The sequence below is a fragment of the Mesoplodon mirus genome (assembly GCF_964341445.2).
Source record: "Mesoplodon mirus genome assembly, chromosome: 12".
NCBI classification, from domain to species: Eukaryota; Metazoa; Chordata; class Mammalia; order Artiodactyla; family Ziphiidae; genus Mesoplodon; species Mesoplodon mirus.
In genome coordinates this window covers 41389196-41415088 of record NC_138988.1, presented here as the reverse complement: position 1 = coordinate 41415088, position 25893 = coordinate 41389196, and the positions used below count along the sequence as shown (strand labels likewise).

The window sequence follows — 25893 nt, the reverse complement described above, 5'->3', positions numbered from 1 at the left end:
ATGTGGGCCACTGGGGAGAAGAGGACAGTCTCACTCACCTGAAGGCACCAGAATAGCCAAAATATGGTTCCTGGGAGGAGCAGGCACATTTATTTCCCCCTGTCCCTGTGCACAGTTGACAGAGGTTGGGGTAGTCTTTTCCAACCACGCAGGGAACACAGCTGGCAGAGAAGAATTTGGCCACAGCTGTTGAACAGAGAGAAATGAACCAGAGTGTGAGCACCGGGCCACAGCCAGTGGCACCCCCCAGTGTGCTCTCCCTCCACCCCTGCCTGTCAGCCTTTGCAAAGCTAGCAGCTCAGAGAGATGTACTGTGGCTGAGAACAGACTCAGCTGCCACCTCCCAGGGCTGCTGATATGGGTAGACCCTGCCCCTGCAGGTTTCACATCAGTTAACTTCACCCCTGCCTTGGAGTCATCCCACATGTCCACCTGGGCCATCCCGAAGTGGCTTGTGTATGTGCCACTGGAGTAGAGACCCCAGCCTGAGATCACCCCCAACACCCCTCCCCCAGCCATCTTACCTTTCTGGAGGGGCTCAGGTGGCCCTGTCCAGTTCAAGAACGGGCGAAGTATCCCCATAGGGATGTTCCACCCGGCGGACCTGCCAAAGCCCGTGTGGCAGGACTTCCGGCCTTGTAGCTGGTTCAGCTGAAAGTTGCTGCCCTTCTTCACTACAGCCACGGCATAATACTGGGTTTGGGGCTCTGAAAAAGGGCAGAAAGAATCGAGAGCTCTTAGCCTGGACCAGAGGGAGAGAAACAGCCCACCCTGACCAAGCCCCCAATGGGAAGGGGAATGTGAGCTGCCATTTCATCTGGTCACTGCAGCCCAGAGCCTGCTCTGTTTCCCTGGTGGGTCAGCGACCGGCCCAAAGAGCCCAGGGACTCCGTTCCCTGTAAGTGTGATGCTGCCCGAGACACCATCTCTGTGGCTCATCCACTCTGACTCCACGGAGCCCAGGGCCCAGGCCACCCCAACTTCTGGGTCCCCAGGGACAGCTCACGCTTTTCCGTCCCGTAGACCTCTGCCGCTACCGGCCGCAGTTTGTAGGGGTCCAGGCCTGCCTCAAACACCAAACCACCATCCAGGGTCACAGCATCTGCCTTTTTTGCCTGAAAGCAGAGGCCAGACCGGCTTCAGGAGAAAACCCGCCCCAAGCCACGCAAGCGAATTTCAGAAGGTCAGAAGGCTCCATGGCTGGAAGGATCTTCCAAAGGGTCAGCTTTCAGTCATGTCCTCGCAGGTGCCATGAGAGGTGGCACAAGCCCAAGGCCCCTCTTTTTGGGTAATGCGCCCCAGCGGAACTGCTTTAACTCCTGAGGCTGGCGGGTGGCTGCTTTTTCACGTGGCTTAGATCTCTCCGCGGATCGCAACCTTCGCAGTCATTTATATTAAAAGTTGTTCTACAACCCAATCCAAAAATGGGCAGAAGACCTAAATAGACATTTCTCCAAAGAAGATATACAGACTGCCAACAAACACATGAAAGAATGCTCAACATCATTAATCATTAGAGAAATGCAAATCAAAACTACAATGAGATATCATCTCATACCAGTCAGAATGGCCATCATCAAAAAATCTAGAAACAATAAATGCTGGAGAGTGTGTGGAGAAAAGGGAACACTCTTGCACTGTTGATGAGAATGTGAATTGGTACAGCCACTATGGAGAAAGTATGGAGGTTCCTTAAAAAGCTACAAATAGAACTACCATATGACCCAGCAATCCCACTACTGGGCATATACCCTGAGAAAACCATAATTCAAAAAGAGTCATGTACCAAAATGTTCACTGCAGCTCTATTTACAATAGCCCGGAGATGGAAAAAAACCTAAGTGTCCATCATTGGATGAATGGATAAAGAAGATGTGGCACATATATACAATGGAATATTACTCAGCCGTAAAAAGAAATGAAATTGAGCTATTTGTAATGAGGTGGATGGACCTAGAGTCTGTCATGCAGAGTGAAGTGAGTCGGAGAGAGAAGGACAAATACCATATGCTAACACGTATATATGGAATTTAAGAATAAAAAAAATGTCATGAAGAACCTAGGGGTAAGACAGGAATAAAGACACAGACCTACTAGAGAATGGACTTGAGGGTATGGGGAGGGGGAATGGTAAGCTGGGACAAAGTGAGAGAGTGGCATGGACCTATATACACTACCAAATGTAAAATAGACAGCTAGTGGGAAGCAGCTGCATAGCACAGGGAGATCAGATAGGTGCTCTGTGACCACCTGGAGGGGTAGGATAGGGAGGGTGGGAGGGAGGGAGATGCAAGAGGGAAGGGATATGGGAACATATGTATATGTATAACTGATTCATTTTGTTATAAGCAGAAACTAACACACCATTGTAAAGCAATTATACTCCAATAAAGATGTAAAAAAAAAAAGTTGTTCTAGATGCTTTCTCCCCTCTTTTTGCTCTATATTTCTTTTAAGTTCTTGTTTATTGAATAGAAATTTTAACTCTTAATATATCTTAAACTTATCATAATAATAAACCATGTTCATACTCTTTGGCACTTTACTCCTCATATGCTTACCTATTTCTCATATTTGCAACCTGGTATAGATAATATTTTGCGGACTGTTTTCTTCCTCTAAAACTCACTACATTTTCTTACTTCTGTAGTGCCTTTACTGATTTTATTGACTTCATGATATTTTATTATAAATGTGGCTGTTCCATAATTTATTAAGCTAAATTTAAAAAATTCCCTTCAATGTTCACCAGTTGGGTTCCTTTTAACTCTTTGCTGTTAAAACTCTATTTTTATGGACAGCTTTGTCCTCATAGCTTGTTTTTCCTTCTGATGACCTGTTGCCTTCGGATAGGCATCTGAGGGTGGGATCACCCAGACAATAGGCATTTTATCTTCAAGGCCTTGGCTGTCACTGCCATTCTGCTTTCCAGCTGATTCATTTCTAATTTGGAATGCCACTCACTATGAGGATCAATTTCACTATAGAATCACCAGTGGGACAGGGTTTCATTTTATTAAGGGTTATTATTTAGGAAATGCAAGTGCTAACAAATTGCTTAGATTTGTATTTCTCTTGACTATTAAGGGGAACATTTTCATAAGTATTTTTATTCATTATGAACTCCATCTCCTCATATTGTTTTTCTTATATGATCCTACGTTTCTTACCAATTGACTTAGTTCTTTATAAAGTGTAAATGGCAGTCACTTGTCAGAGCTGTTGCATATTCACTCTGGTGCTTTCAAATTTTTTGCTTATTCACAATTTCTGTGGCAATCCCAGTTTCCCTACACGTGGTTCTCCACTTCAGAATGTTAATTTCTGCTTTCAAAATAGCATTGTATCCTATGAGAGAGGACAGCTCCCAGCTTACAGGTGTCCAGGAAGAAGAACAGAGGGAGCAGGGAGAACACATATTCTATTGCGCTCCGATCCTGTCCCTTTCAGTCTGGTCCCACCCAACCTATGACATGGACTTACTGCAATGGCCTGGATACATTCAAAGCGAGAGGTCCTCCTCACACAGGTGACAGAGGGAGTACCCAGTCTTTTCATCGTCCATTGCCATCGGTAGCATTTTAACCACTCTGGTTGTGATATGGCGCACCATCGAACATTTTTCTTAGGGACAGCCAGACACAGTCCTGGGAGAAAGAGGCCGAGGAGTGAGGGCTCCACCACTGCCCATGGAAGAGACCGCCTCACCCTCTCATGGAGTTGTCCTCCCCTTCCCTCTCCATTCTGTGGCTAAGTCAGGCCACTCTCCTCAAATGGAGGTGTCTTGCTAGCCTAATGACACCACCATGCTGGCCAGAGGGCTGTAATTCTCAACGAATCAGAGGAGACAATCTGGATTGTCTCTCTGGATTCTTTGCCCTCCTATGACTGCCATACTTCCTATTTCCTGAGAAAAACAATGATGCTGCCTTCTATCAGTTTATGGAGTTCTTCCACCTGCTTTCTCCCCCTGGAACCTGGGAGGCAGGCAGGGAAGGGATTATTACTCCTGTGTTTCTGGTGTGGAATCTGACTCTTGAGGACACTGAGTGATGGCTGCTCAGCAGTGGCAACGTCCCACCTGGAATCTGGGTCTCTCTAGATTGTTGTGGCTACGAGCATCTCCCAGAGGATGCCAAAGGGACAGAGGAAAATACACCGCACCCCTTGTCAGTAGCTGCAGTAGGTGTTGTCAGTTTGGGTCAGTTTGCCTGAGTTATCACCATTCACCAGTGTATCAGAGAGAGGACTCTTATGGGGGGATGGAAATGTTCTAAAACTGATTTACCGTGATGGTTGCACCACTTGGTAAATTCCTAAAAATCGTTAAATTGTACACTTTAAATAGGTGAATTTTATGATATGTAAAATATACCTCAGTAAAGTCGGTACCAAAAACAAAAACCAAAAAACTCTTGGTTGCAAAAGCCACCTCCCCTTTAGGATGTGCTTTGGGCGGACCATTCAGCCCTCTGCCACCTCCTATTCATGAGCAGTCAGACCCTGAGCAGTCAGATCCACCAGGGTATTGAGACACCTGCCAAGGGTGTGGCTGCCACACCCTTCCTCCACCAGCCATCATCCCAGGGAAACCTCTGGGGGTGTAATCTATCCTTGGAAACCTTCCTGGAACCGTCCTGAAGTGAGAATTAGCCTTATCAGATTCAGCCATTTGTGACTCAATAGCATTTCCTGGATGCCCTCTGTACACACAGCACTGAGTGATGTGCAGAGGAACGTGCAAGCAGAGAGCACCAGCTCTCACCTCCCATCTGGAGAGGCAAAAGCCCAAAAAGAGGACGCTGAGTATGAGGAATGTTCTAGAAGAGAACAAATACCAAGCCAGGAGTGATGTCTCCATGACCTCAGCCAATAATGGGGCGGGGGGGGCGGGGCACATTCCAAGAAGTGGGAACAATGGGTCACGTGCACAACGACGGTTGCAAGCACATTCTACGCAGGTCTTTACTCAGCCCTTCATGTGTTCTGTCTCCTTCAACCCTCCCAGCCCCTCTTTATTGTGGGTTTTGCCGATATCCGCAATTTCCAGGTGATGAAACTGTGGCTTGAACTAGTTATGTGGCTTGCCCAGGGTTTCACAACTAATAAGTTAGGATCTAGGATTTGAACCTAGGCAGTCAGACACCAAACCCCCTGCCTATTTAGGCTAACTGTGTTAGAGATGGGCTGCCACGGAGATGGGGCTGGTAAAGTGTTTGGGGTCAGATCATGGAGAGCCTCCAATGCTGGCCCAAGAAGGTCTTATTGGGAAGCAGTGGAGCAGTGACTCATTGGGAGGGCAGGGACAGGTGGACTGAAACCTGGGAACCAGGCAGAAAGGCATCGAGAATGGAGAACAGGGCAGAAATAAGGAGCTGGTGTGAAAAGTTAGCTTAGTAATAGATGGGACCTGAAGGGAGAGAGCAAAACGAAGACCATGTCTCAAGCTGGGGGGAGGGCGTGAGCAGGGGCAGGAATGGGAACATGGAGAAGAGCTCGTTTGCTCCCCTGGGAGGGGATGAACCACGAAACTAAAGCATCACTGAGAGGTTTTCTGAGATCCACAGTCCCCAGCACCCCCAAACACCAGGGCTGGGTGCAGAACACAGCATTCTGTTCATCCCCTCCACAGCTCCCACCAGCCAGCTCTGAAGCTATGTGTCCCTCTCAAGACAAAATGCTCCCTGAAGCAGGTCTGGGCCTGGCCCCTCCTGTATCCCTAGCCCTGCTCCTGATCTGTCTCAGCCACTCAGATGCTGCCCACCTGAGCCTCGAGGGAATCTTCCTGAAAGTACAAATCCTCAGATTCCTTCTGTGCAGACATGTAGTGCCCCTGTCTCAAAGGCAGGGGCTGGGATGGAGTTACTCTTCCCACCCCACCCAGCCTTTGCCAGCCAGGACACCCATGAGGAGCAGGGCAGGAATCCCCTAGGGCAGCTGCCACTCCTTCCACTGGGTAGGACAAGGGATTCCGTGACACTTTGGGACATTGGCCACCATCCCATGGACTACAGGATTTAAACTGCAGACCTCTGTGGGGGCCAAGACAACCAAAGATTCAAGTGAAAATGGAACCCAGTGGTGCAACTCTGAGCCAGAATCCAGACCACCGCCTGTAACCACCTCTAGGAAAGCAAGGCTTCCTACCCCTCAGGCCTCTCCCAGGTGGCCCTGACCCTTTGCTGTGGGCCCAAGCAGGCCACGTGTCAGGGAGCAGAAGGGAAGTTGGTCCTGAGCAGCTGGTCCTGGCTAGGCCAATCCTGCCTTAGAGAAGAGAGAAATAACCAATACCCATGGGAAGGAATTTGGAGAAGGGGACCAGAAAAGACAGGGACAGGTTTGGGGGCATAAGCTCATTGCTATCCTTTAGCCACCCCTTTTCATCCAGGAAGCTCGCAGCCCGGAGTAGATGCCCTAGGACAGGAGGAGACTGCACTGGGCTGCCGCTGGGAGGAGGGGATGACACCTGGGCTTTCACTCTGAGCCCCATGCACACACACTGCGTAGGTGCTGACACCCAGGAGCCCTTACAGCTGCTGCCCTGGACCCTCCCCCTCCACTGCAGGAAGCCCTGCCCTCACATTTACATCACTAATGTCCATCATAGGTGAGTGTCCTCGGAGCACCCCAGAAATTATTTCAGATACTTGGGTACAGAACTAACAATTGTTTAGTCCCTTCTATTTGGTCCCCTTCTAGTCCTGGCACATTAAAAACCAGAAACCAATCACTTCTCTCACACCCTCTGGCAGAAGGGTCCCATCAGCAGGGTCTGTGCCAGCACCCCTGACCTTCTGCAGTGGGAGGCTTGTGTACACCTTTGCCTACCACAGAGCAGGTGGCCCCTGCCCCCTCCTCACAGCTGTGTGGGAAGAGGATTGGACCGTTTTTAAATGAAACTAAGGTTCAGAAAGACTCTCTCTTGCCCAAGTTACATAGTCCTTGCAGGAGCTGGGATTCCATCTCCAGTCTCCTGTGTATCTTGGGCAAGTCACTCACCCTCTCTGAGTCTCATTTTCCCCCCATGTATACGCATGTAACAGTACTATGGGTAGGACAAAATGGGACAGGGACCCGGAAGACCCTTCGGAGAGCTCTGCCAGCTCTAGGGAAAAGACCCAACCTGCTTCGCGGAGCCCTGCTCGGGCCCCTCCCCAGGCGAGTGGGCGGGAGCCGGCCCACTCCCGGGCTCCTCCCCCGCTGCAGGCGCTGGGGCCAACCTGGCGGCGCGCGGGACCGGGATGCCCGCACTGAGGGGCCAGGGGACCCGGACGCCCACCCGGAGGGGCGTGCCCCCAGGTACCCGCACTCACCAAGGGCCCCAAGGGACAGCAGGGCGGGGAAGAAGAGCTTCATGTCTGGGCTCTTGAGGCGACTCCGGGAACGAAGGCTCTGCCACCTGCGCTCGCTCTGCACCCGTTTATCCAGCTCTTGGTGACCTCACGAGGTTAGCCACGCCCTGTGGCCCAAAAAGCGCCCCCTGCCTCCTCCTCCCCCCTCCCCAGGTCTGCTAGTTCCTTGAAGGGAAGCAGCAGCGGGAAGAGGACAGAGGAAGCGGGAATGGTGCCTGGGCTGGGCTTGGCACACCCGAGAGGATACCCAGCCCACACCCACCTCTCAAGTCTGCCCTGGTGCTGCCTGGACTTGGGATGTTTTTCCTCTCCCACTAGTCTGCAGCCCCTGGGGAGTGGCAGCCGCTAAGTTTTGCCCTCCCTCTGGTCTCAGTGCTTCCTAGAGAGTGGGACACAGAGAAGCGGTCCTAAGGTGAATCTTTGTGGATCATCTTGACGGTACAGATGGTACCTAAAGTGCTTGGGAGCCAGTTAGGACAGAAGGATGCCCCTCCTTTGTTTGCACGCAGCAGCCAGCCCAGCGTTCGAAAGAGGACCTGCTGCCTGGCCCGAGGGCCGCAGCAGGCTGGCACAGCTAGCAGAGGTAACAGAGGCTGCCCGTTGTCTGAGCCAGGCTGCCCATGGGGCCCTCCTGGCCCTATTGAGACCACAACACAACTCCCAGAAAACAGAGCCAGAGGCCTCAGCGACCAACAGCTGTCTCCCGGTTCCCTCATTTACCAATGTAAAGGATAGCCTACCACTTGTTTTGTTTTGTTTTGTGGCAGCATGAGATGGGAGATGGGGTCTCATTTTGATAAATATCCTACTTTGTCCTCAGTACAGAAGCCGACCCTATCTCAGGAAGCTGGTTTTAAATTCTAAAACTAGAATTCTGCTTCTACATCTTTTAAATACACTCCCTTGATGCACAACGGCTCACATACAGGGGTCTCCAGTGCACCCTGCTTATCATTCACTGATTGCAAGCAAACTAAATGTCCATCACGGTGGGGGGGGGGGGCGGCGGGCGGTGTCACACAGAGCAGGGCTCCCTGACCCCCGGGCCGCGGACAAGTACTGGTCCGCGTGGCAGGAGGTGAGCGGCGACGACGAGCCAGCGAAGCTTCACCTGCCGCTCCCCATCGCTCCCCAGTGCTCGCGTTACCGCCTGAACAACATCCCTTCACCAGCCCCCTCCCCCCGCCCCGTTCCATGAAAAAATTGTCTTCCACGAAACTGGTCCCTGGTGCCAAAAAGGTTGGGGACCTCTGACATAGAGCATAGTGCTGTGCCCACAGGGGGACACACTGGAGGCCCCAGAAAGAGCAGGCCACCCTGCATGTATTGATGTGAACTTAGCTCCAGGAGATGCTAAGTGAAGACGTCAGGTACTAACAACGAGGGAAATCGCAGGTCATCTAAACATTCCCTCTACTGTTTAGTCTGGACAACATGTTATTCTGAAATCTGCTTGTCCTGAAAAGCTGGTCTTGGTTCTTTGCTTAGACTACTTGGTACAAAAAGCATTTCTTGGAGCAGAGGGGCAAGACCTAGGGAGACAGCACTGTGGAGAGTGGGCATGTAGTGAGCAGCCCTTGGCCATGGAGAAGCAGAGCCAACCCAAGTCTTTGAGGCCCTCAAGGAGGCTGTGGGGCCCTTCTGTCTTGGGTGTAGATCCTGCCGAGGCACGAGAGTGTTGTCTGACCAGGGATCCTGCTTGATGGGCACAAGAGTGCGGTCCAAGGTTCAGCACTAGAATCACCAGCCAGGCTTTGGGGTGACAGATCCAGGGTCTCTCATCGTTTGGAAATATAGTGTCGCAACATTAAAAGTTGCTTTCATCAATAATTGCAATATGCGGTTTCAAAAATAATGAAGTAATACAAAACTGGCTAGTTCTCAGGAGCACTGAAACATCTTTTTACGTAAATTAGCAATTTAGCTTTGCCTTTCCATGATTATAAAAGAATTAAGAAATGTCACAACCCATGTCTGTATCTCCAAGTGCAAATCAGAAAAGGGATGTGTTGGGAGGTCAGAGGCCTCTAGATCCTCTTATGTCTGCTGGCAGGAACACAGAGAACCTGCCAGTTTTTTGGGGGGGCCAAAACCGAGAGGCTGAGCTTAAGGGCCGCCCTGGAGGCAGGACAGCGGCAGGCAACAGGGCAGACTGTTTGCATGCTGTGTCTTCGGAACGGCCCAGCCTCAGGCCAGGGATGTGCTCAGCTGAACACCTGCAGAGCAGCCCCCAGGCCATCTGCAGGGGAAGCTGATGAAGGGGGTGGGCCTGCCCAGAAGACAAAGTTCAACTGATCTGTTATCAACGTTCATTCATTCACTCTTTCATGCCAGAACTGGTGGGTGCCATAAGGGACACAGAGAAGAGGGGTCCGTCCTTGCCCTCAGGAGCTCATGGCACAATGGGGGATGGGGTAGGCACAGGCCACCTGGAAAGAGGCAAGGCAGCATAAACAGAGTGAGGGTGGAAGCCAAAGGAGGGCTGACTGACCTGTTCCCATCATGAGGGTCCCAGAAGACTTTGAAGAAGAGCATTTGATCTGGGTACCTGAAGGAAAGGTAGGGTTTCTACAAAGAGAATTTCAGGTAGAGGAAATAGCCAAGTCAAGTCTCCGGAGCGTGGATTTGGTGACCTGGAAGAACAACAAAAAGTCGCTCTGGGCTTTCTGGCCTGGAACGCTTATTGAAGAAGGATTAACAAAGTCACCTCCTCCCTCCTCAGCCCCACACGGGTGTCTCTGTGCCCCTGGACGGCTCTTCCTGCAGGTCCTGCAAGCACGACAGTCAGTGTATCTAACACGGAACTCCTGTGCTCCCTCCAGCCCTGCATCTCCTCCCATATTTCCTACCATGTTCCACCAAACCCACCAGACAAAGAGCCTCGGAGTCATCCTCAAATCCTCTGGCCAGGTAGCCCTACATGTGTGCCGGGCACTTAATGGTTAATATTGGTTGAATGGATGAGTGAACGAGTGAGGAGGAAGGACAGAGCAGGGCAAAAGATCCTGCTTGCAGTGTGTCAAATCTGAAAGACAGTAAGAGCCTGGTCTGGCTATGCCAGTCGCCCCAGAGCCTGTGTGCCTGGAGTCATCAATTTACCCGTTAATTCAACATCCGTCTATGGGGCACCTCTGATGTGCCAGATCTTGAAAAGCCTGCAGGGAAGTAGGACGCAGGTTTCTAGATGCCGAGACAGTAGCATTGGCATGAATATCAGGAACACAAAGAAGGTGGATGTGGTACAAACCCGAGTGTAATGGCAGGAGCTGGTGTTTCACAGGCAGGTGACGGAGGCTCTTCCCCAAGGACCCCACCCTCTCTCCACTCCCGAGATTCACACAGTGACCCTTTGCCGGTCCTAAGCTAAGCCCTCCCGACAAATGGGCAGCAAACCCCACACCCTGCCCTCTCTGGAGTCCTCCAGCCTCAACCCCCAAGAGAAGTGTTGGAAGGAAATGAGGGATCTGGGCAGAATCGGCTCCAGATGGAGTAAAGGAAAAAAGGAGCTCCCAATGGGCTTCCCTGGTGGTGCAGTGCTTGAGAGTCCGCCTGCCAATGCAGGGGACATGGGTTCGTGCCCCAGTCCGGGAAGATCCCACATGCTGCGGAGCGGCTGGGCCCGTGAGCCATGGCCGCTGAGCCTGCGTGTCCGGAGCCTGTGCTCCGCAACGGGAGAGGCCACAACAGTGAGAGGCCCGCGTACCGCAAAAAAAAAAAAAAAAGGAGTTCCCAAGACATCCACTCACATGGGGGCTTCCAGGCTGGCTGACAGGAGACGAAGGCCTTGTTTCCTGCCCCTACCAGTGGTGTGAGGTGACTGGCTTGGTAAAGAGCCACTTGTTAAATATTTAGGGATGTCGTGGTGGTTTGTTAAACCATTGGTAGCTTAGAATCAGTCATGGTGGGAATATTTACACCATGGAAATTAGCAAATTTTATAAATCATGTCATTTTTCCCTCCAAGAAAGCCAGTTTACAGCACACCTCTGCCTATGTTTGTCATTATTTGGAGGCATGCAGTGCCCGTGTGTGTGTGTGTGTGTGTGTGTGTGTGTGTGTGTGTGAGGGGGTGGGGGGCATCCCAGGAGAGAGAAGATAATAATCCTTAGCGTTTAGATGGCACTTTCAACTCCGAACAGAGCTGTCAGTCACTTTGTCTCCTGTGACTCTAACAACAGCTCTCTGAGGTAAGAAAGTCGCTGTTTCCGCTCTAAAAAGAGGGAAACTGAGGATTGCCTGTGGTCACACAATGAGTGAGATATGGAGACCAAATGACTAACCCCGAGTCTCCCGTTAGGCCCGCAGCCAGGCGCGCTCTTTTCCACTGGGCCCAGAACTCTCTGAGAGCGCCGGATACAGAGACTGGGGCCCAGGGGTGGCCTCCGCTCTTGATCTCAGCGGCAGTATTGGACCGTCCTGTGGATCAGGCACTGTCCAGCCCCTTCACACATCAGCCATGGCTTCACAGAAGCACCGTGATGGCCTCATTAGACCTCATTCCAGACGAGGGGATTCAGGCAAAGTAGCTCATCCACCATCATGCAGCTAGAAATCTGTCACTGACCCCTGACTCCTATCCCATGATCTCTTATTGGTTTGGTCAATCCTGTGCTGACCACCCTGAAGAGAGATCAGGAAGTAAGCAAGAATGAGCAAGAGATGGATGGAGAGCTCCTTGCTTTCCAGCCAGTGTGATGACCGTGATTTCTGGAGCAAGGCCTTCGCTGGAGCTGGGCCCTTGCATAGAGCCGAAGGTCCCCGAGAGTCTTCGGACACGTCTGTGGGGTTTGGGGTGCCACCAGGAGGGAGCTCAGCTGAAGCGCAGTGGCAGGAAAACCGTGCTTTTGTGAACTAATAGGTCTTATTGCCAATTGTTGCCCAATTTACAAAGAACCCACAGAGACCAAGAGTTTCCATCTCCATGCACAGACTTCTTCCTCTTCCTCCTCCTCACCTGCCCCTCCTCATAGTCAGGACCCTTGTCCCGCAGGGACCCTCTCCTTCCGGGGCCGGGCCCTCCCGGGGCCAGCACCCGCAGACCTGCTGAGGGACACTCTCCCCAGCAGTCGAAGGGGCAGTGATAACACCCCAGGTTGGCCCAATTGCAAGATTTCAGTCTTGCTGGTCAGGGTGGCACCCCATGTCCCTGGCAGAAATCAGATTCCATGAGCACCTAATCATCACATCACTGAGATGAGAGTGGGCAGCAGGCCAGGCCCAGGGAGAGTTTTCCAGGAAGGTGTCAGCGAAGGGCAGCCTGGACCATGGTGGAGGCTGGCCCAGGGCCAACCATGCAAATTTCTTCCCAGAAGGAATGAGGCCCCTTGCCCAGGGAAATGCCCAGGCGGGAAGCACCTGAGCCCTGGGGGCCCTTTTGCTGCCCCTCTCCTGGGGCCACATTCTGGGAGGGAGGGGTCCTGCCCAGTGGCCTTCAGCATCTCAGCTCAGCTGGCCGGAGGCCTCCATGTCTGCTGCCTGCACCCCACGAGGGAAGGTCAGATGGGCTTTCGCTGAGGAGCTTGAGATCGGTACTTAGAGGAACAAGGAACCACCATTTCCCTGGGTGAGGCTGGTGCTCCATCTCTCCAGCTCCTCTGGGCCAGGAGTGCTCAGCCCCCAGACCACTGCTCCAGGTGGGCTTCCCTTCCTCATCCCTCCATTCACTTCTTCCCTGGACAGTCTGGCAGGCTGGAGGGCCCAGGGGAGATGTGGTTAGAAGCTCAGGAGGTGGGTTTGGACAACTGGGTTTCAACCTGCTCCGCCCTAAACAGCCACCTGGACCTGGGCCAGTCTCTCAACCTTTCTAAGCCTCAGTTTCCCCAGGTGTAGAAAAGGGACACAAATAATACCCACCTTGTGAAGTGGGCAGAGTTCAAACCTGATGTTTGAGATGCATACACAGGCTCAGTACAGGCTAGCTATTGTCCATATTTGCAGACACTCATGAGTCCTCGCCGTGTGGGGCTCAGCTGGGCACAAGGGTACTAGGGGAGCAGAAATGGCCTCCGGGGGCACCTGGTCCAGCGGGAAGGGCTGTGTGCGCTGAGAGCTGCCTTCCAGTGTGCAGATTTACAGACAGAGGTGTCGCAGGGAGCTTTGACAGCGAAAGGAACAGCGCACCTGGGGTGGAGACAATGGCAGAGGCAGTTTTCCCACGTGCCCCTCCTTATCACAGAACACATGGTTGCCCCAGGTGCCCCCATGTTCTAAAGTGTTCAGTCTTACCCCGTCCTGCTCTCCGGCCCCTTCTCCGTATCTCTGTCTCTAATCCCGGACTCCTCCCCTCTCCTTCTCACTTTCTCTCTCTCTCTCCTTGGCTTCTTTTTCCATCTCTCCTCTGTCTCTCCCTCCCTCCTTCTTAAACATGTGTCTGCAGTTGTCCTGGGTGCCCCTCCTCTGGGAGTCTGCACTGAGCCTGACTCAGCCTCCTCCTACCACAGTCATTGCAATTACTGGCCCATCTCCGGCACCCACAGCCCCCAGTGCTGAGCTCCAGGGGGAAGGGTCTGTGGCTGACCCATCTCTGGCCCAGGAAGAGCCTCACTGAGGGCTTGTTGACTGAGTGAGTGTGGAGAAAGCTGGGGTGAGAAGCCAAGAAACCCCCCGGCACCAAATCCTTTGATTACAATTCTAATTGATGGCACCCTTCTCATCCCCCAGGAGATGGGAAGAAGCCCCAGCACAGGGTGGTGGGGGGTGGCTGCACCCATCCTTCCTCCTCCCTACCCTGTGCCCTGCAGGGGCCTCCCAGCAGGGGGGACATTCTGGTCCTGCCTCGGACCTTAGGAGGGAGCAGGAACATCAGAGCTGAGTAGAACCCAAGACCTCATTTAATGGAACAGAGGAGGAGGGGCCCTGAACAAAAGCACAGGAGAGTTGAGAAGTGCCCCCACCCTGTGCTGTGCAGCACCTGCCTGCTGGTGTCCTGAGTAGGGTCAGTAAAAACATGGCAGCAGGGAGTGGATGGGAAAGGCTGAAGAGGAGATTCTTCCATCAACCCCGGCACCCAGCACTCTCCTACAGGGAAGCTAGGACCTACTTCTACCAAAAGGCCTCTTTCCTCCCCACATCAGCTTCCAAAGACAAAAAGAGGGCAGCAGGAGAGCACCAGGGAAATGCCAATGATGAGCTGGGAGAACCGTGGAGGCAGGGTTCCAGACACCCCCAAACCCTCATGTGCCTCCCTTTCAAGGCCAGAGGTGCTTTCAACTTAGTGGGTTAGTTTGCAGTCAAAGGCTTGTTGGAATCTCCAGAGGGGTCCTTGGCAGCCTAGGGCCTCTCACTAGCACCTGCCAGGCGGGTCTTCCGTGGGGACACGCCCTTTCCATTCCCTTCCAGCTCTAGATTCTAGCCAACTCGGTCCTCCTTTTATTCCTATGCATCTTCTATTCAGCTGCAACCAGAAGTAAAAATAGCACAAACCCAGGGCCCTTCAGGAGGTGCTTGACCGTGAGCTGTGGCATTTATCCTACAAGTGTGTCTTATCCTGGAAATGACACTCTCCCAAGGTTGCTCAGCAGGCACTAGCCCAGGGTTCCCTCCAGGCATCCTGTCCACTCATCCTTAACCTCCTGTGTGTTCATACTGAGAGTGAGAGGAGGGGTACGGGGGTTGCAGGATGCCTCCTTTTCTTGATCTACCAAGCCGACCTTGACCCTGAGCAAAATCTTCCTCCAGCGAGAATTAATTTCCAAAAATCCATTCAGGAAAAGATTCTTAAAGTTCAGCCACCTGGTTGGCCCTCTTGAAAAGAGAGCTGACCCCCTGGAGCTGTGGTGTTTGTGGGGGACTCTGAGGGGAGGGGGCTGGGGGACAGGAGAGCAAGGGCTCTGAACCAATAGCGCTGTTGCCCAATGTTGCCCCATTTGTAAAGGAAACTCAGCAATCAAGAGCTTCTCTGCTTGTCCTTCCTGCCCTTTCTCCTTGTGCCCACACCCCGTGCCCCAGAACCCCTGCCCTTCCTTGTGGTCTTCTCTTCACTCCAGTCTGGTAGGGCTGGGCCCATGTTCTCAGTCTCTCCGGGTTGATACTTGTGTGTCTTTCTGATTCCCTTTCTCCTTCACCCACTATGTGTGATCCAGGGCCCAAATGCACCCATTCTTTCTTCATTCTGTCCTTATGTCCACACGTTCCTTTCTCTTCCATGGTCACAAGATGGCCCTGGGCTCCTGCCTGGGCTCCTGACCACTCCCTTGCCTCACGGCTCCCCCACTGCGGTCCATCCCCGAGGGAATCTTTCAGAACCACAGAGCTAACAATGGTTCCAAGTCATCTCCCCTGCTCTCCCCCCGCCACTACACTCTGTCCCTAAGGAATCTCATCCCTTTCCCCCTTTGGATTAAACAACCCACTCTGTGTGAAAACCCCCAGAACTGTATTGCCCACCCAGATCTCACGCCTACTTGGAGGTGCGCTCAGCCATGAACCAGACAACTCAGCCTGAAATCCCACCAACACCCCAAAGCAGCACACCCAACTTCCAGTGCTGGACAAAGATTGAATAGGCACATATCTCCCTGTTCCTCCTGCTAAGTACAGCTTAAACCCTGGAGATGATAGATATAGTGGTTTAAACAATATGAATGAATCATCTTAAAGTTGTAAAGGTAGAGGTTCAAGTTATCCTCAGTGGGCTAAAGAACACCAGGCTGTGCTCCTTCTGGAGACTCCAGAGGAGCCCACTTCCTGGCCTTTTCCATCTTCTAGAGGCCCACCATATTCCTTGCATCTTGGCCCCACCTCACTCCCACTTCTGTTTCCATCATCGTATCTCAGTCTCTCACGCTGACTCTCCTGCTTCCTTCTTATAAAAACCCTTGTGGTTACATTGGGCCCACCAGGATAATCTCCCCATTTCAAGATCTGTAATCCAATCATATCTGCAAAGTCCCTTTTGCCACGTGAGGTAACATACTTATAGGTTCCAGGAATCAGGACATGTATATCTCTGGGGTCCATATTCAACCTAACAGGCCAGTATATTGTGATAAATTGTGTGTGTGAAGTAATACCTAGAGCAACCACTACATAAACTATACAAAGAGATACACTCAAAAACACTATAGATAGGGACTTCCCTGGTGGTCCAGTGGTTAAGACTTCACTTTCCAATGCAGGGGGTGCGGGTTTGATCTCCAGCTGGGGAGCTAAGATCACGCATCCTCGCAGCCAAAAAACCAAAACATAAAACAGAAGCAATAATGTAACAAATTCAATAAAGACTTTAAAAATGGTCCACATCAAAAAAAAAAAAACACTATAGATAAATCAAAATGGAATTCTAAAAAATGTTTAAGTAACCCACAAGACAGTAGGTAAAAGAAAACAGTGAAAATGTAAAAATAGGGAAAACAAACAAAAATTAAAATAAAATGACAGACTTAACCCTAATATATCAATAATTATATCAACTATAAATAGTCTAACTATTCCAATTAAAAGACTGAGATTGGCAGAGTGTTTTAAAAAAACAACCCTGCATTGGCTGTCTACAAGAAACTCACTAAAATATATAAAAACATATCTAGGTTGAAAATAAAAGAATGGAAATATAAATACCATGTAAATGTTAATAAAAAAGAAAGTAGGAGTGACTGTATTAATATCAGATAAAGTCAAATTCAGAGCAAAGAAAATTATTAGGGGCAGCTTGGAATATTACATAATGGTAAGAGTCAACCCACCAAGAGATCATAACAATCCTAAATGGGTATGCACCAAAAAACAGAGCTGATAGAACTAAAAGGAGAAATAGATAAATTTATAATTATAGTTGGAAGCATCAAACTCCTCTCTCAACAACTGATAGAACAGGGAGACAGCAAATCAGCAAGGGTAAGGACCAATCCAACACCACCACCAACAGAGATCTAATCAACATTTATGGAACACTGCCCAACAACAGCAGAATACACATTCTCCTCAAGTGTCCATAGAACATTTACCAAGATAGACCACATCCTGGGACATAAAACAAACTTCAACAAATTTAAAAGAATTTAAATCGTACAAAATGTGTTTGATCACAATTAAATCAAACTAGAAATCAAGAACAGAGATAGGAACACCTCCAAACACTCAGAAACTAAGCTTCACGCTTCCAAATAATCAATGGGTCAAAGAGTCAGAAATGGGGAGCTTGAGTTCCTCCCAAAAGACAACGAAGTCATAACTTTGAATAAGAACCTAAGTAGTTTTAAAACAAGCAGCCAAGCCAACATTTTGAGAAACGCAGGTGTGAATGTTCAGATATAGGGGAGACACACACACAGGGACAGAGACGGAGAGAGAGAAGGAGAACCCATTATTCTTTGCAGAAGCCCCCTGTGAAATGAGATCACTTTCTTCTGGCTCTCTCCTCCCTCACATCTCCCTTTTCCCCTCCCATACTGTCCTGCAAAGGGCTATTCTTGAATCCCATGGCTCTTTTGATCTGGCTATAGCCAACTGACTTAAATTGTAGATCACCTACTCAAGCTGGCCAAGGAGTCTTTTTTTAACTTTTTAAAAAATGACTGTCATACAGAAAAGTGTAAAACTGTAAGTGTACAGCTCAATAGATTATCCCAAAAAGAACACTTATGTAACCACCACTCAGGTCTAAAAAGAAAACATTGCCAATTTTCAGAAGCCTCTTTATACCTCCACTCAAACCAACACCCTCTTTCTGTCCCCAAAGTTAACTACTATTCTAATTTTTAACACTATAGTTTACTTTTGCCTCTGTTTGAACTTTATGTAAATTGAATCATACAATATGTATTTTCTTGTATCTGGTTCCTCTCATTGAACATTATGTTAATGAGATCATCCTTTTTTTTCATTTTCTGATTTTTATTTTGTTTCATAATACTTGCTAGTATTACAAATGCAATCTATTTTTGGATATTATCCTTATATCTGGCAACCTCATTAAATTCATTTATTAATTCTAAGGCCCCTCCTAGCAGCCTCAGTGGCTCATCTTGGCATTTTCTAATCCGTCTTCCAGTCAGCTGTCTCCTGACTCTTAGGTCCTACCTCTGCTCCTACCTCCAAAATTCTCTGGGCTACAAGGAACGATTTCCCAGAGCCCATGTGGTCACTTGGCCACTTTCTCAAGAGCTGAGGGTCACTATGTTGGTGACTAAGGACAGGTGATGTGCTTTGCAGGGGCTGCAGAGAGTGCCACGGACTGAGGGGTGAGTCCAGGACTAGCTTGTTCTGAACCATCATTCCCTAGTCATTGGGAATGGTTCACCTTGTTGAGGAAGCAGCAGCAGGATGCAACATGGATGCCAGATGGCCAAGATGAGGGTTTAAAGGCAGAAGATGATTCATAGAATGAGGAACTGGTAGCAAAGCCTGGGGACGTGCTAGATGAAGCAGAGCACGATGGCTATTTGCAAATGGAGGAAAGAGTCAGAGAAGTGAGCAATTTCCTGGATATTTGGAAATATTCTGTCTTGAGGTTGTTCCTATGAAATAACTTGAACCAAAAAAATCAGACACTCTCACAGTTGAATGTTTCCTTTGATGCTATTTTACAAGTAGGGTCTCTAAGCCCAGAGGGGGCATGTGGCCTGCCCAGACTCGCCCAGGGAGGGCTAGGTAGAATCTGGCTTCCTGACTCCTTGCACTAGGGGAGGAGTAGGGTTCCTTTCAGTTAAAAACATCCTCACTGAGCATTTATTCTGGTCCAGGCACTTGTCAAGGGCTGTGTCACCAAAATGAACCAGACCTGGTCCCTGCCCCCAACGGCAACAAACAAGTGAGCAGGCAGTTACCATGATGGGAGATGAGAATGTCCAGGAAAAGGCATGGAAGACCATGCCTGTGCTCAGTGCCCTATAAATGGGAGAGGGAGTCTGCCTCCCACCTGTGGCAGCTCTGAAAGGGGCAGGGAAAGTCCCCACACACCCTCACTCTGGCATCTTCCAACAACCTCCACAAGGTGGCCTTGCTGGAACCAAGTGACTGAGAGAGAGAGTATAGGGACCAGGAATTGTGGGGCCTTGTGGGTAAGTGGAGGAACTCCCTCTTTTACTCTGGGAAGGTAGGAGCCACTGCGGGGTGGGGGGCTAAAAATAGACTGAGAGGGAGCAGAGAGGCAATTGCCGAGGCTCAGCGATAATCAGAGACAGAGATGAGACAGCTTCGCCTGGGGTGCAGCAGCGGGGAAGTGGAAAGACAGGTTGAATTCTAGGCACATTTGATAGGTGGACACCATGGGATTTGCTTACATTACCAGGGGATATGGGGTGTGAAGGTCAGGAGTGGAAGATGACTCCAAGGTGCTTGGCCTGAGAAGCTAAAGGATGGACTTCCATTAACTGAGATTTGGAAGACTGTGGATGGAACAGATTGGGAGGGGGTGGACCAGAAGTTCCATTCTGGACACCATCAGATTGACAGACCCCTGGACCTCCAGATGGACTTGTGAGAGAGGAAGCTCCCTGACTCACCATCACTCAGAATGCACTGGTACTGCAGGAGTCAAATGCAGAGGTCTGGAGCTTTATTTAAAATTATTTTGGGGGCCATGGATCCATTTTCTCCCCAGGATAATGCTGATGTCTAATTATCCAAAACACTGTCCAACTCCAGGGCCTCATGAAACACTCTGTATCATGTTGATGGATCATTCTTACGTGTTAGGAGCCTGGGACAACTTTCCTAATGGCCCCTCAAGCCCCACTCTGACCCTTCTGCCTCTGCCCTACCCATGCCTGCAGCAGTGGAGTGCAGACAATCTCCCTTCAAGCCTTCAGCTTATCGGCACTGTTCCATGCATGTCGGTTCCTTCCTTGCACAGGGACCCGGAAGGGCTGAAGTGTTTCTCTGTATGGTCCACATCTAGCACAGAGCCTGCCTCTGCGAATTTCATGACTAACACTGCTTTGTGATTGATTGTTGGCTTATCCCTGAGCGAAAGAGAAGGAAACATCTACCCTGGCTGCAGGGAGAACAATGGGTGCATTCACAAGCTTCAGAAGGGCTTGTGTGCATTTTTGGACAGTGTTTATTCATCATTTTATGGGCCACTTTGTGTTGGCCACAGATTTCAGTGCACTAAAGAATTTACTGAGATCAGAGCTGAGCAGTGATCCGTTAAGATGTGAGAATTAAACCCATGAGAGAAGCCTTGAGAAGGAGCGGAGCTTTCTCACGCTGGGCTTCTGCCCCAGGGACAGCCTAGTTCAGGCTTCCTTCCAGGTGGGCCATGGGGCTGATACGTAAAGGACAGGAGACCCGGACAGTAGGGATACAGCTACCAGTGGAGTTGTCCCCAGCTCTGTGCCCTCTGCCATTGTTTATGGGAAGATACTCCAGCCATACTCCTTGCCCTGCAGTGCTCACAGGCTGTTCCTGCCCTGACGCCTGGTGCCTCCACTCCTCACTCAAATTCTCAGAGCCAGCAAAGGGCAGCCCCCTCCAGGAAGCCGAGTAGCTGCACCTGCGTGAACTCTTCCTTCCTGCAGCCCACCTCCCTGCCCAGATCACACGTCAGCAAGCGGCCCTATGGAAGTAGCGTTTGCTTATGGAATCTTTTGCGGATAATTATCACCCAGCCTGTGTCAGCTAGTTTGCTCCGCCAGGGCCTCAGTTTCTAGGAAACTGCTGGTCCTGAGATAGGACTACAAAGTACAACTGAATTTTGTTTAAAACCCCACAAACAGACATATGAATGGGTACAACCCATTTGGAGAACCATTTGGCAGTATCAGCTAAAGCACAATAAGCCCCATGACCAGGGCTGGGCTGCTAAGTGCTTAATAACGGGTTCTGGGAGTGTAATTCCAGCATGACTATTGTTTGATGTATTTTTTCATGTTAAAGAGCAAGATGAAAGAGAAACGACTAGAAGCATGTCAGAACTTCACTTATTTGTCGGTGATGTGAGCAATGTCTTTCCTGAATCAGATACATAATCGTTTTCCAGTACTATATAATTGAAAAATATTTTCTCAATTGTTTGTGCTATTTATGATGTTATAGCTACAGAGATGACACACTTATTAGTTTAATCTGCATTGTGGACATTTTCTCTATCACTTTCTTAAGTCTAACTCTAGACAATCAATAAAAAAACAACAATCTATTAAGCCCTGATTTGTAGCATTTGCCAATTTCCAAGGTGACTGATTTCGCATTGCCAACGTGGATGGACATCACTGAATCTGGAGTCGGGAAGAGATGAGTAATATCATGTTACACAGTGTTCCTGCCAAACAGATACAATAGACATAAATAACATCGAGAACGACAGGAATGCAAGGGAAAAGGGTCGGAGTGGGGCAAAATTCTGCAAGCTCCTGGCAATCTACCAGCTGGTTTTCATGAACCCAGATGAGCCAGCTCCTGTGCAGTACTGCCTAAGTGTACACCTAATAGAACTGTGTACACATGGGCACCAAAAGCACAAACAGGAATGTTCACAGGAGCATTACCCCTAACATTCAAAATGTCTCTTAGTGGTAGACAGGAAAAATAAATTATAAGGCAACAAGAATTGCTGCTACCCACTATAACAGGGCTGAATCTCAAAAATACAATGCTGAGTGAAAGAGGTCGGACACAAAGGTGTGTCTACCTTTGTGCATAGCTCTGAGTGTGTTTATATAAAGCTCAAGAACACGTCAGATGAGCCTATGATGTCACAAGATAGGAGAGTGGAAACTTTAGGCAGAAGGGGTGGGAAAGTGATCGGTGGGGCAGGAGTGGGGCTTCAGGGTGCTGGTAATATAGGGTTTTTTCTTTTTTTTTTTTTGCGGTACACCGGCCTCTCACTGTTGTGGCCTCTCCCGTTGCGGAGTACAGGCTCCGGATGTGCAGGCTCAGCGGCAATGGCTCAAGGGCCCAGCCGCTCCGCGGCATGTGGGATCTTCCCAGACCGGGGCACGAACCCGTGTCCCCTGCATCGGCAGGAGGACTCTCAACCACTGCGCCACCAGGGAAGCCCCTAGGGTTTTTTCTTGATTTGAGTGGTGATTACATGAGGGTGTTCATCTTGTGATAACTCACCTAGCTGTACATGTATTAACCATGCACTTTTCTACACGTAGGTTGTACATCAATTAAATGTTTATTTTTAAATGCCACCAGCATGAAGGCAAACAACTGCATCTCCCAAAGGGGATGTGTCAAAAATGCTGCGCTGGGAGGCCCTCTGGAACCTGCAGGGCAAATCTTTCCTTGATAAACAACCTCCTCCCTCAGAAGTCAACCCTTGACAGTGGCTGAAGAGAGAAAGGGGAGGGGAGAGGAAGGGGATGGATATTTGTAAATGGACAAAAGTTGTGGTTACCCAAGTCACAGTGGGATGGTGTTTGAGCTGGGCCTGGGCTCAGGAGAAGGACGGAAGGGAGAGAAGGAGGGAGGGAGGGAGAGGAAAAGAAACGAGCATGTCTGGCAGACTCTGCCCAACACCTGAGCACAGCGACAGGTGCTGCTCTGGACGCTGTGTGTGCACAACACATTGGATCCTGAGCCACCCCTGCGAGGTAGGTCCTGCCATCACTCTGCCCATCTCACAGATGAGGACACCAAGGCTCAGGGGCGAGGTGACACCAAAGCGCCCTCTAGGCAGCCTCAGGCCCCGGGAGCTGTGCTCTCCTCACCCCCATTACTCCCCTAGGAAACTTTGTGTCTCTGCTGCAAAGGCAGTGCCAAGAAGGGCCTGAATGTTCTGCCAGTGTTCACCTCCCTCCCACACTGGCACTGAGCCTTCGTAATCTGGGGCCCCCAGCATATTGCTGTTAATCGAAATTAGCTGTGGCTGACGAAGCAGGGACATCAAAGGGGTCCACAGGAGGAATAAGGAAACAAATGAAAAATCGAGTCAAATGTTCCCAGCAAATGCTGACACCTCGAGTTCCACAATCTGTCTCATCTCTCGCCCCCAGCCCCACCCACCTCGAGTCAAGCAGGGCAAGAACCTGCCGCCTTGGGGCAGAGAGGCCAACTTTTCCATGCCCTTGGGGGCTGCTGAGCTAGCTCCAGACTGGAAAGAGTGTCCATGACCTCTGGGTCTGGCTCCAAGGCCGTGCTTCCTCCCTGGCCAGCCTCCTGCTCTCCCAAGCCCCTGCCAGCCCCAGGAGGAGCAAGCCTTCTTCCTTTCCTTTTGTGGAGTAAATTCTGGATCAAGTCAGACCTCAGTCCAGCGCTCAGCTGGATCGGGGACCAGGGAAGCTGGGAAAAGAAAGCTCAGGGGTGCAAGCTGGCTGAGCCAGAGGCAGGCAGCCTGGAGGGTGATGACAGGTCTGCTGGCTGGGCTCCAGGCTTTGTTCTCCTGGGTTCCGGTTGTGCTCTGGGCCCAGACCAGCCATGAGGCCTGCAAGACACTGTCCACTGGGGCGGGAAGTAGAGCTTTCTGCTGGGGAGAAAGAGAGAGCGGGAATGGGGTGTGGGGCAAAGAAGGAGAACTGGTGGCAAGCAGGGAGCCCTGCAGGGCAGGATGTCCCCACAGTTCCTGTGACAGCTGCTGGTGGCAATGGAGGACCACCCACTTGCTTAATGTCAATCACCAAGCAGGGATGCCAAGGTCACAGGCTGAGGCTGGTGGGAGTGGGGTGGGGTTCTGAGGACCCACGCGGCTCCTAAGGAGAGTAGGGGTCCTCCTCAGAGGAAAGAGACTGCAGGAGGTACCTGCCCCCTAGGAAGCCCTCAAGCCACACCCTTTCTGTGCCCAGCGCCTCCTCCTTTAGAGAACCCACTTATGCCGACTGGCTCCTTTGCTCCCATGGGTGTTGGCCGTCACACCTGTGAAGTGGTTCTTCCTACGTCATCTCCCTCAAACTTTTGGGTCAGGGTTCATTGCTGTGATGCTGGCCATTTGTGGTGCATTAATTGTCGCTACCATTGGCTAGGTGGGAACCAAGGTATCCCGGGCTCTCTTCCCCAGGGAGGTTGGGGCTGAGGCAGCGGTCTGAATTGAAGCTGGGAGGACTTCAGTGAGATACAACCAGAACTGCCACCCGCCATGCAAAGGGCTCAGGAAGGAACTTAGAAGAGAAAATGTCCTGGGGAACCTTCCTCGGAATCTTTTAAGGCCTGTCACAGCCAAGGAAGAGGGCTGGCCTGTCCTCTAGAAGTGAGAGAAGGAGTGAGCACAGGTGTTTGGGTTCTGTGAAGAGAGCCTGCTGCTACAAGGAGCAGCTGTGCTCCACCTCGGGGGAGGTCCTCTGCAGGGAAAGCCCACCCTCCTGTGGCCCCTCTGACAGACCCCCATCCCCACTCTCAGGCTGGGCAGGAAGGAGGAAGCAGCCTGGTTTCCTGCTTTCTTACCCACAGCAGTGCCCTTTCACGCTGCGGTGGGAGGAAAGGCCCGAGGGAGAAATGATGCCAAGGTTGGAAAGGGATGGCCTCAGACGGGCCAGGCACCTGGAACGTGGGGACGACATAGACCAGCCACAAGATGAATGGCAGCCTTCAGCTTCCAACAGTGCACCTGGGCTACAGGAGAGGCATTTCTAATTCACCTCTTCGAACGTCAGTTTTCTCATCTCTAAAATGGGAGTAAAAATCTCACAGGGCTGTAGCAAGGATTCAATATTTATATTTTTTAAAAACCTTGGCACTGTGCCTGGCCCATTGGGAAAATGTTGGTTACAGCTTTGGCTGTTGGGATCTGTTTCAGGTTGGTTCCCGCAACCTTTTGGCATGCTCCCATCCTTTTGTTTTTTCGAGAACCTCCTTATTTTCTGACACCACAAGATGCTACAGGCTCGTCTTATGTTCCCCGACCCGGGCCTAGAATCAGCCATTTTACCAAGCCTGCCTTCCTTCCTTTCACTGGACAATGATAGTCAGAAATCAAAGCCTTAACACCAGGTATACTTGTTGCTACTGGGCTGTCTCAGCAGAGTGAGGTAATATACGTAAAAGTCATACATGTAAAGTACACAGATGTACTCACATTGTTTCTGTATCTAGCCAGCTGTGCACGTACTGAGCTGCATACTGATGTCTCCAGTCTATCCCGTCCTCAGGATTCACTCCAGCCTTCCTTCCTTGTGTGTAACTTCCCTCCCCTGCGGTATACACAACCTTCTATCATCCATTTACTTCTTTGTTCTACCCCAGCACACCTGTGAAGCAATTTCGGAATTGCAGCCCTCTGGGAAACAGATTTACCAATTAGAGTATGCTCTTTACAGCTCCTTTCATCTTTAGCCTTACAATTTCCAGGCAAAACACTGTTTTCTAAAGTGACTCAGATCAGCCCCTTTTCCCGCCAGCCGCTTCAATGAGGTCATGTCATGCATTTGTATAAAGTTTGTGTCAATCATCAACTTACCACCTCCCAGCTCTGAATGCACCCTTCAGCATGTGCACTGAGCTGGAATTCCAGAGTGAGCGTGATGGTGAGCTTTCTCAGTAGAGGGCGCCGGAAGGACATTGCAGGAGAAAGGCGTCCTCCTGCCAGTTCCAGTGAGGGCCAGGGGAGGGCAGGGTGGGCGTAAGGACAGGCAGTCTGGGCTGCCCATTTGCAGCCTGGGTCTGGTGATGACCTTTTCCAGAGCCTTCTCCATACAGAGCCGGGAGCCCCGCGCAGCCTGCG

The 25893-nt window shown here is 50.6% G+C and overlaps 1 protein-coding gene across 4 annotated transcripts in view; it reads right to left on the bottom strand.

Annotated features, from left to right (window-relative positions):
- LTF (lactotransferrin) overlaps positions 1 to 25447 on the bottom strand; it is a 47471-nt gene extending 22024 nt beyond the window's left edge. Inside the window, exons 1-7 of one of the 4 annotated variants that reach the window (XM_082637794.1) lie at positions 25249 to 25447; positions 13206 to 13472; positions 9844 to 9985; positions 3484 to 3647; positions 1007 to 1115; positions 525 to 707; positions 39 to 186 (exon numbers count right to left, since the gene is read on the bottom strand). In XM_082637794.1, coding sequence (XP_082493920.1) covers positions 39 to 186; positions 525 to 707; positions 1007 to 1115; positions 3484 to 3647; positions 9844 to 9856 — 617 coding nt within the window. In that variant the 5' untranslated portion in view covers positions 9857 to 9985; positions 13206 to 13472; positions 25249 to 25447. Of the gene's footprint in view, positions 1 to 38; positions 187 to 524; positions 708 to 1006; positions 1116 to 3483; positions 3648 to 7313; positions 7476 to 9843; positions 9986 to 13205; positions 13473 to 25248 lie in introns of those variants that run through there. The other 3 variants (XM_082637795.1, XM_082637796.1, XM_082637793.1) reach the window with 3 other exon arrangements.
- Positions 25448 to 25893: the final 446 nt, after the last annotated feature.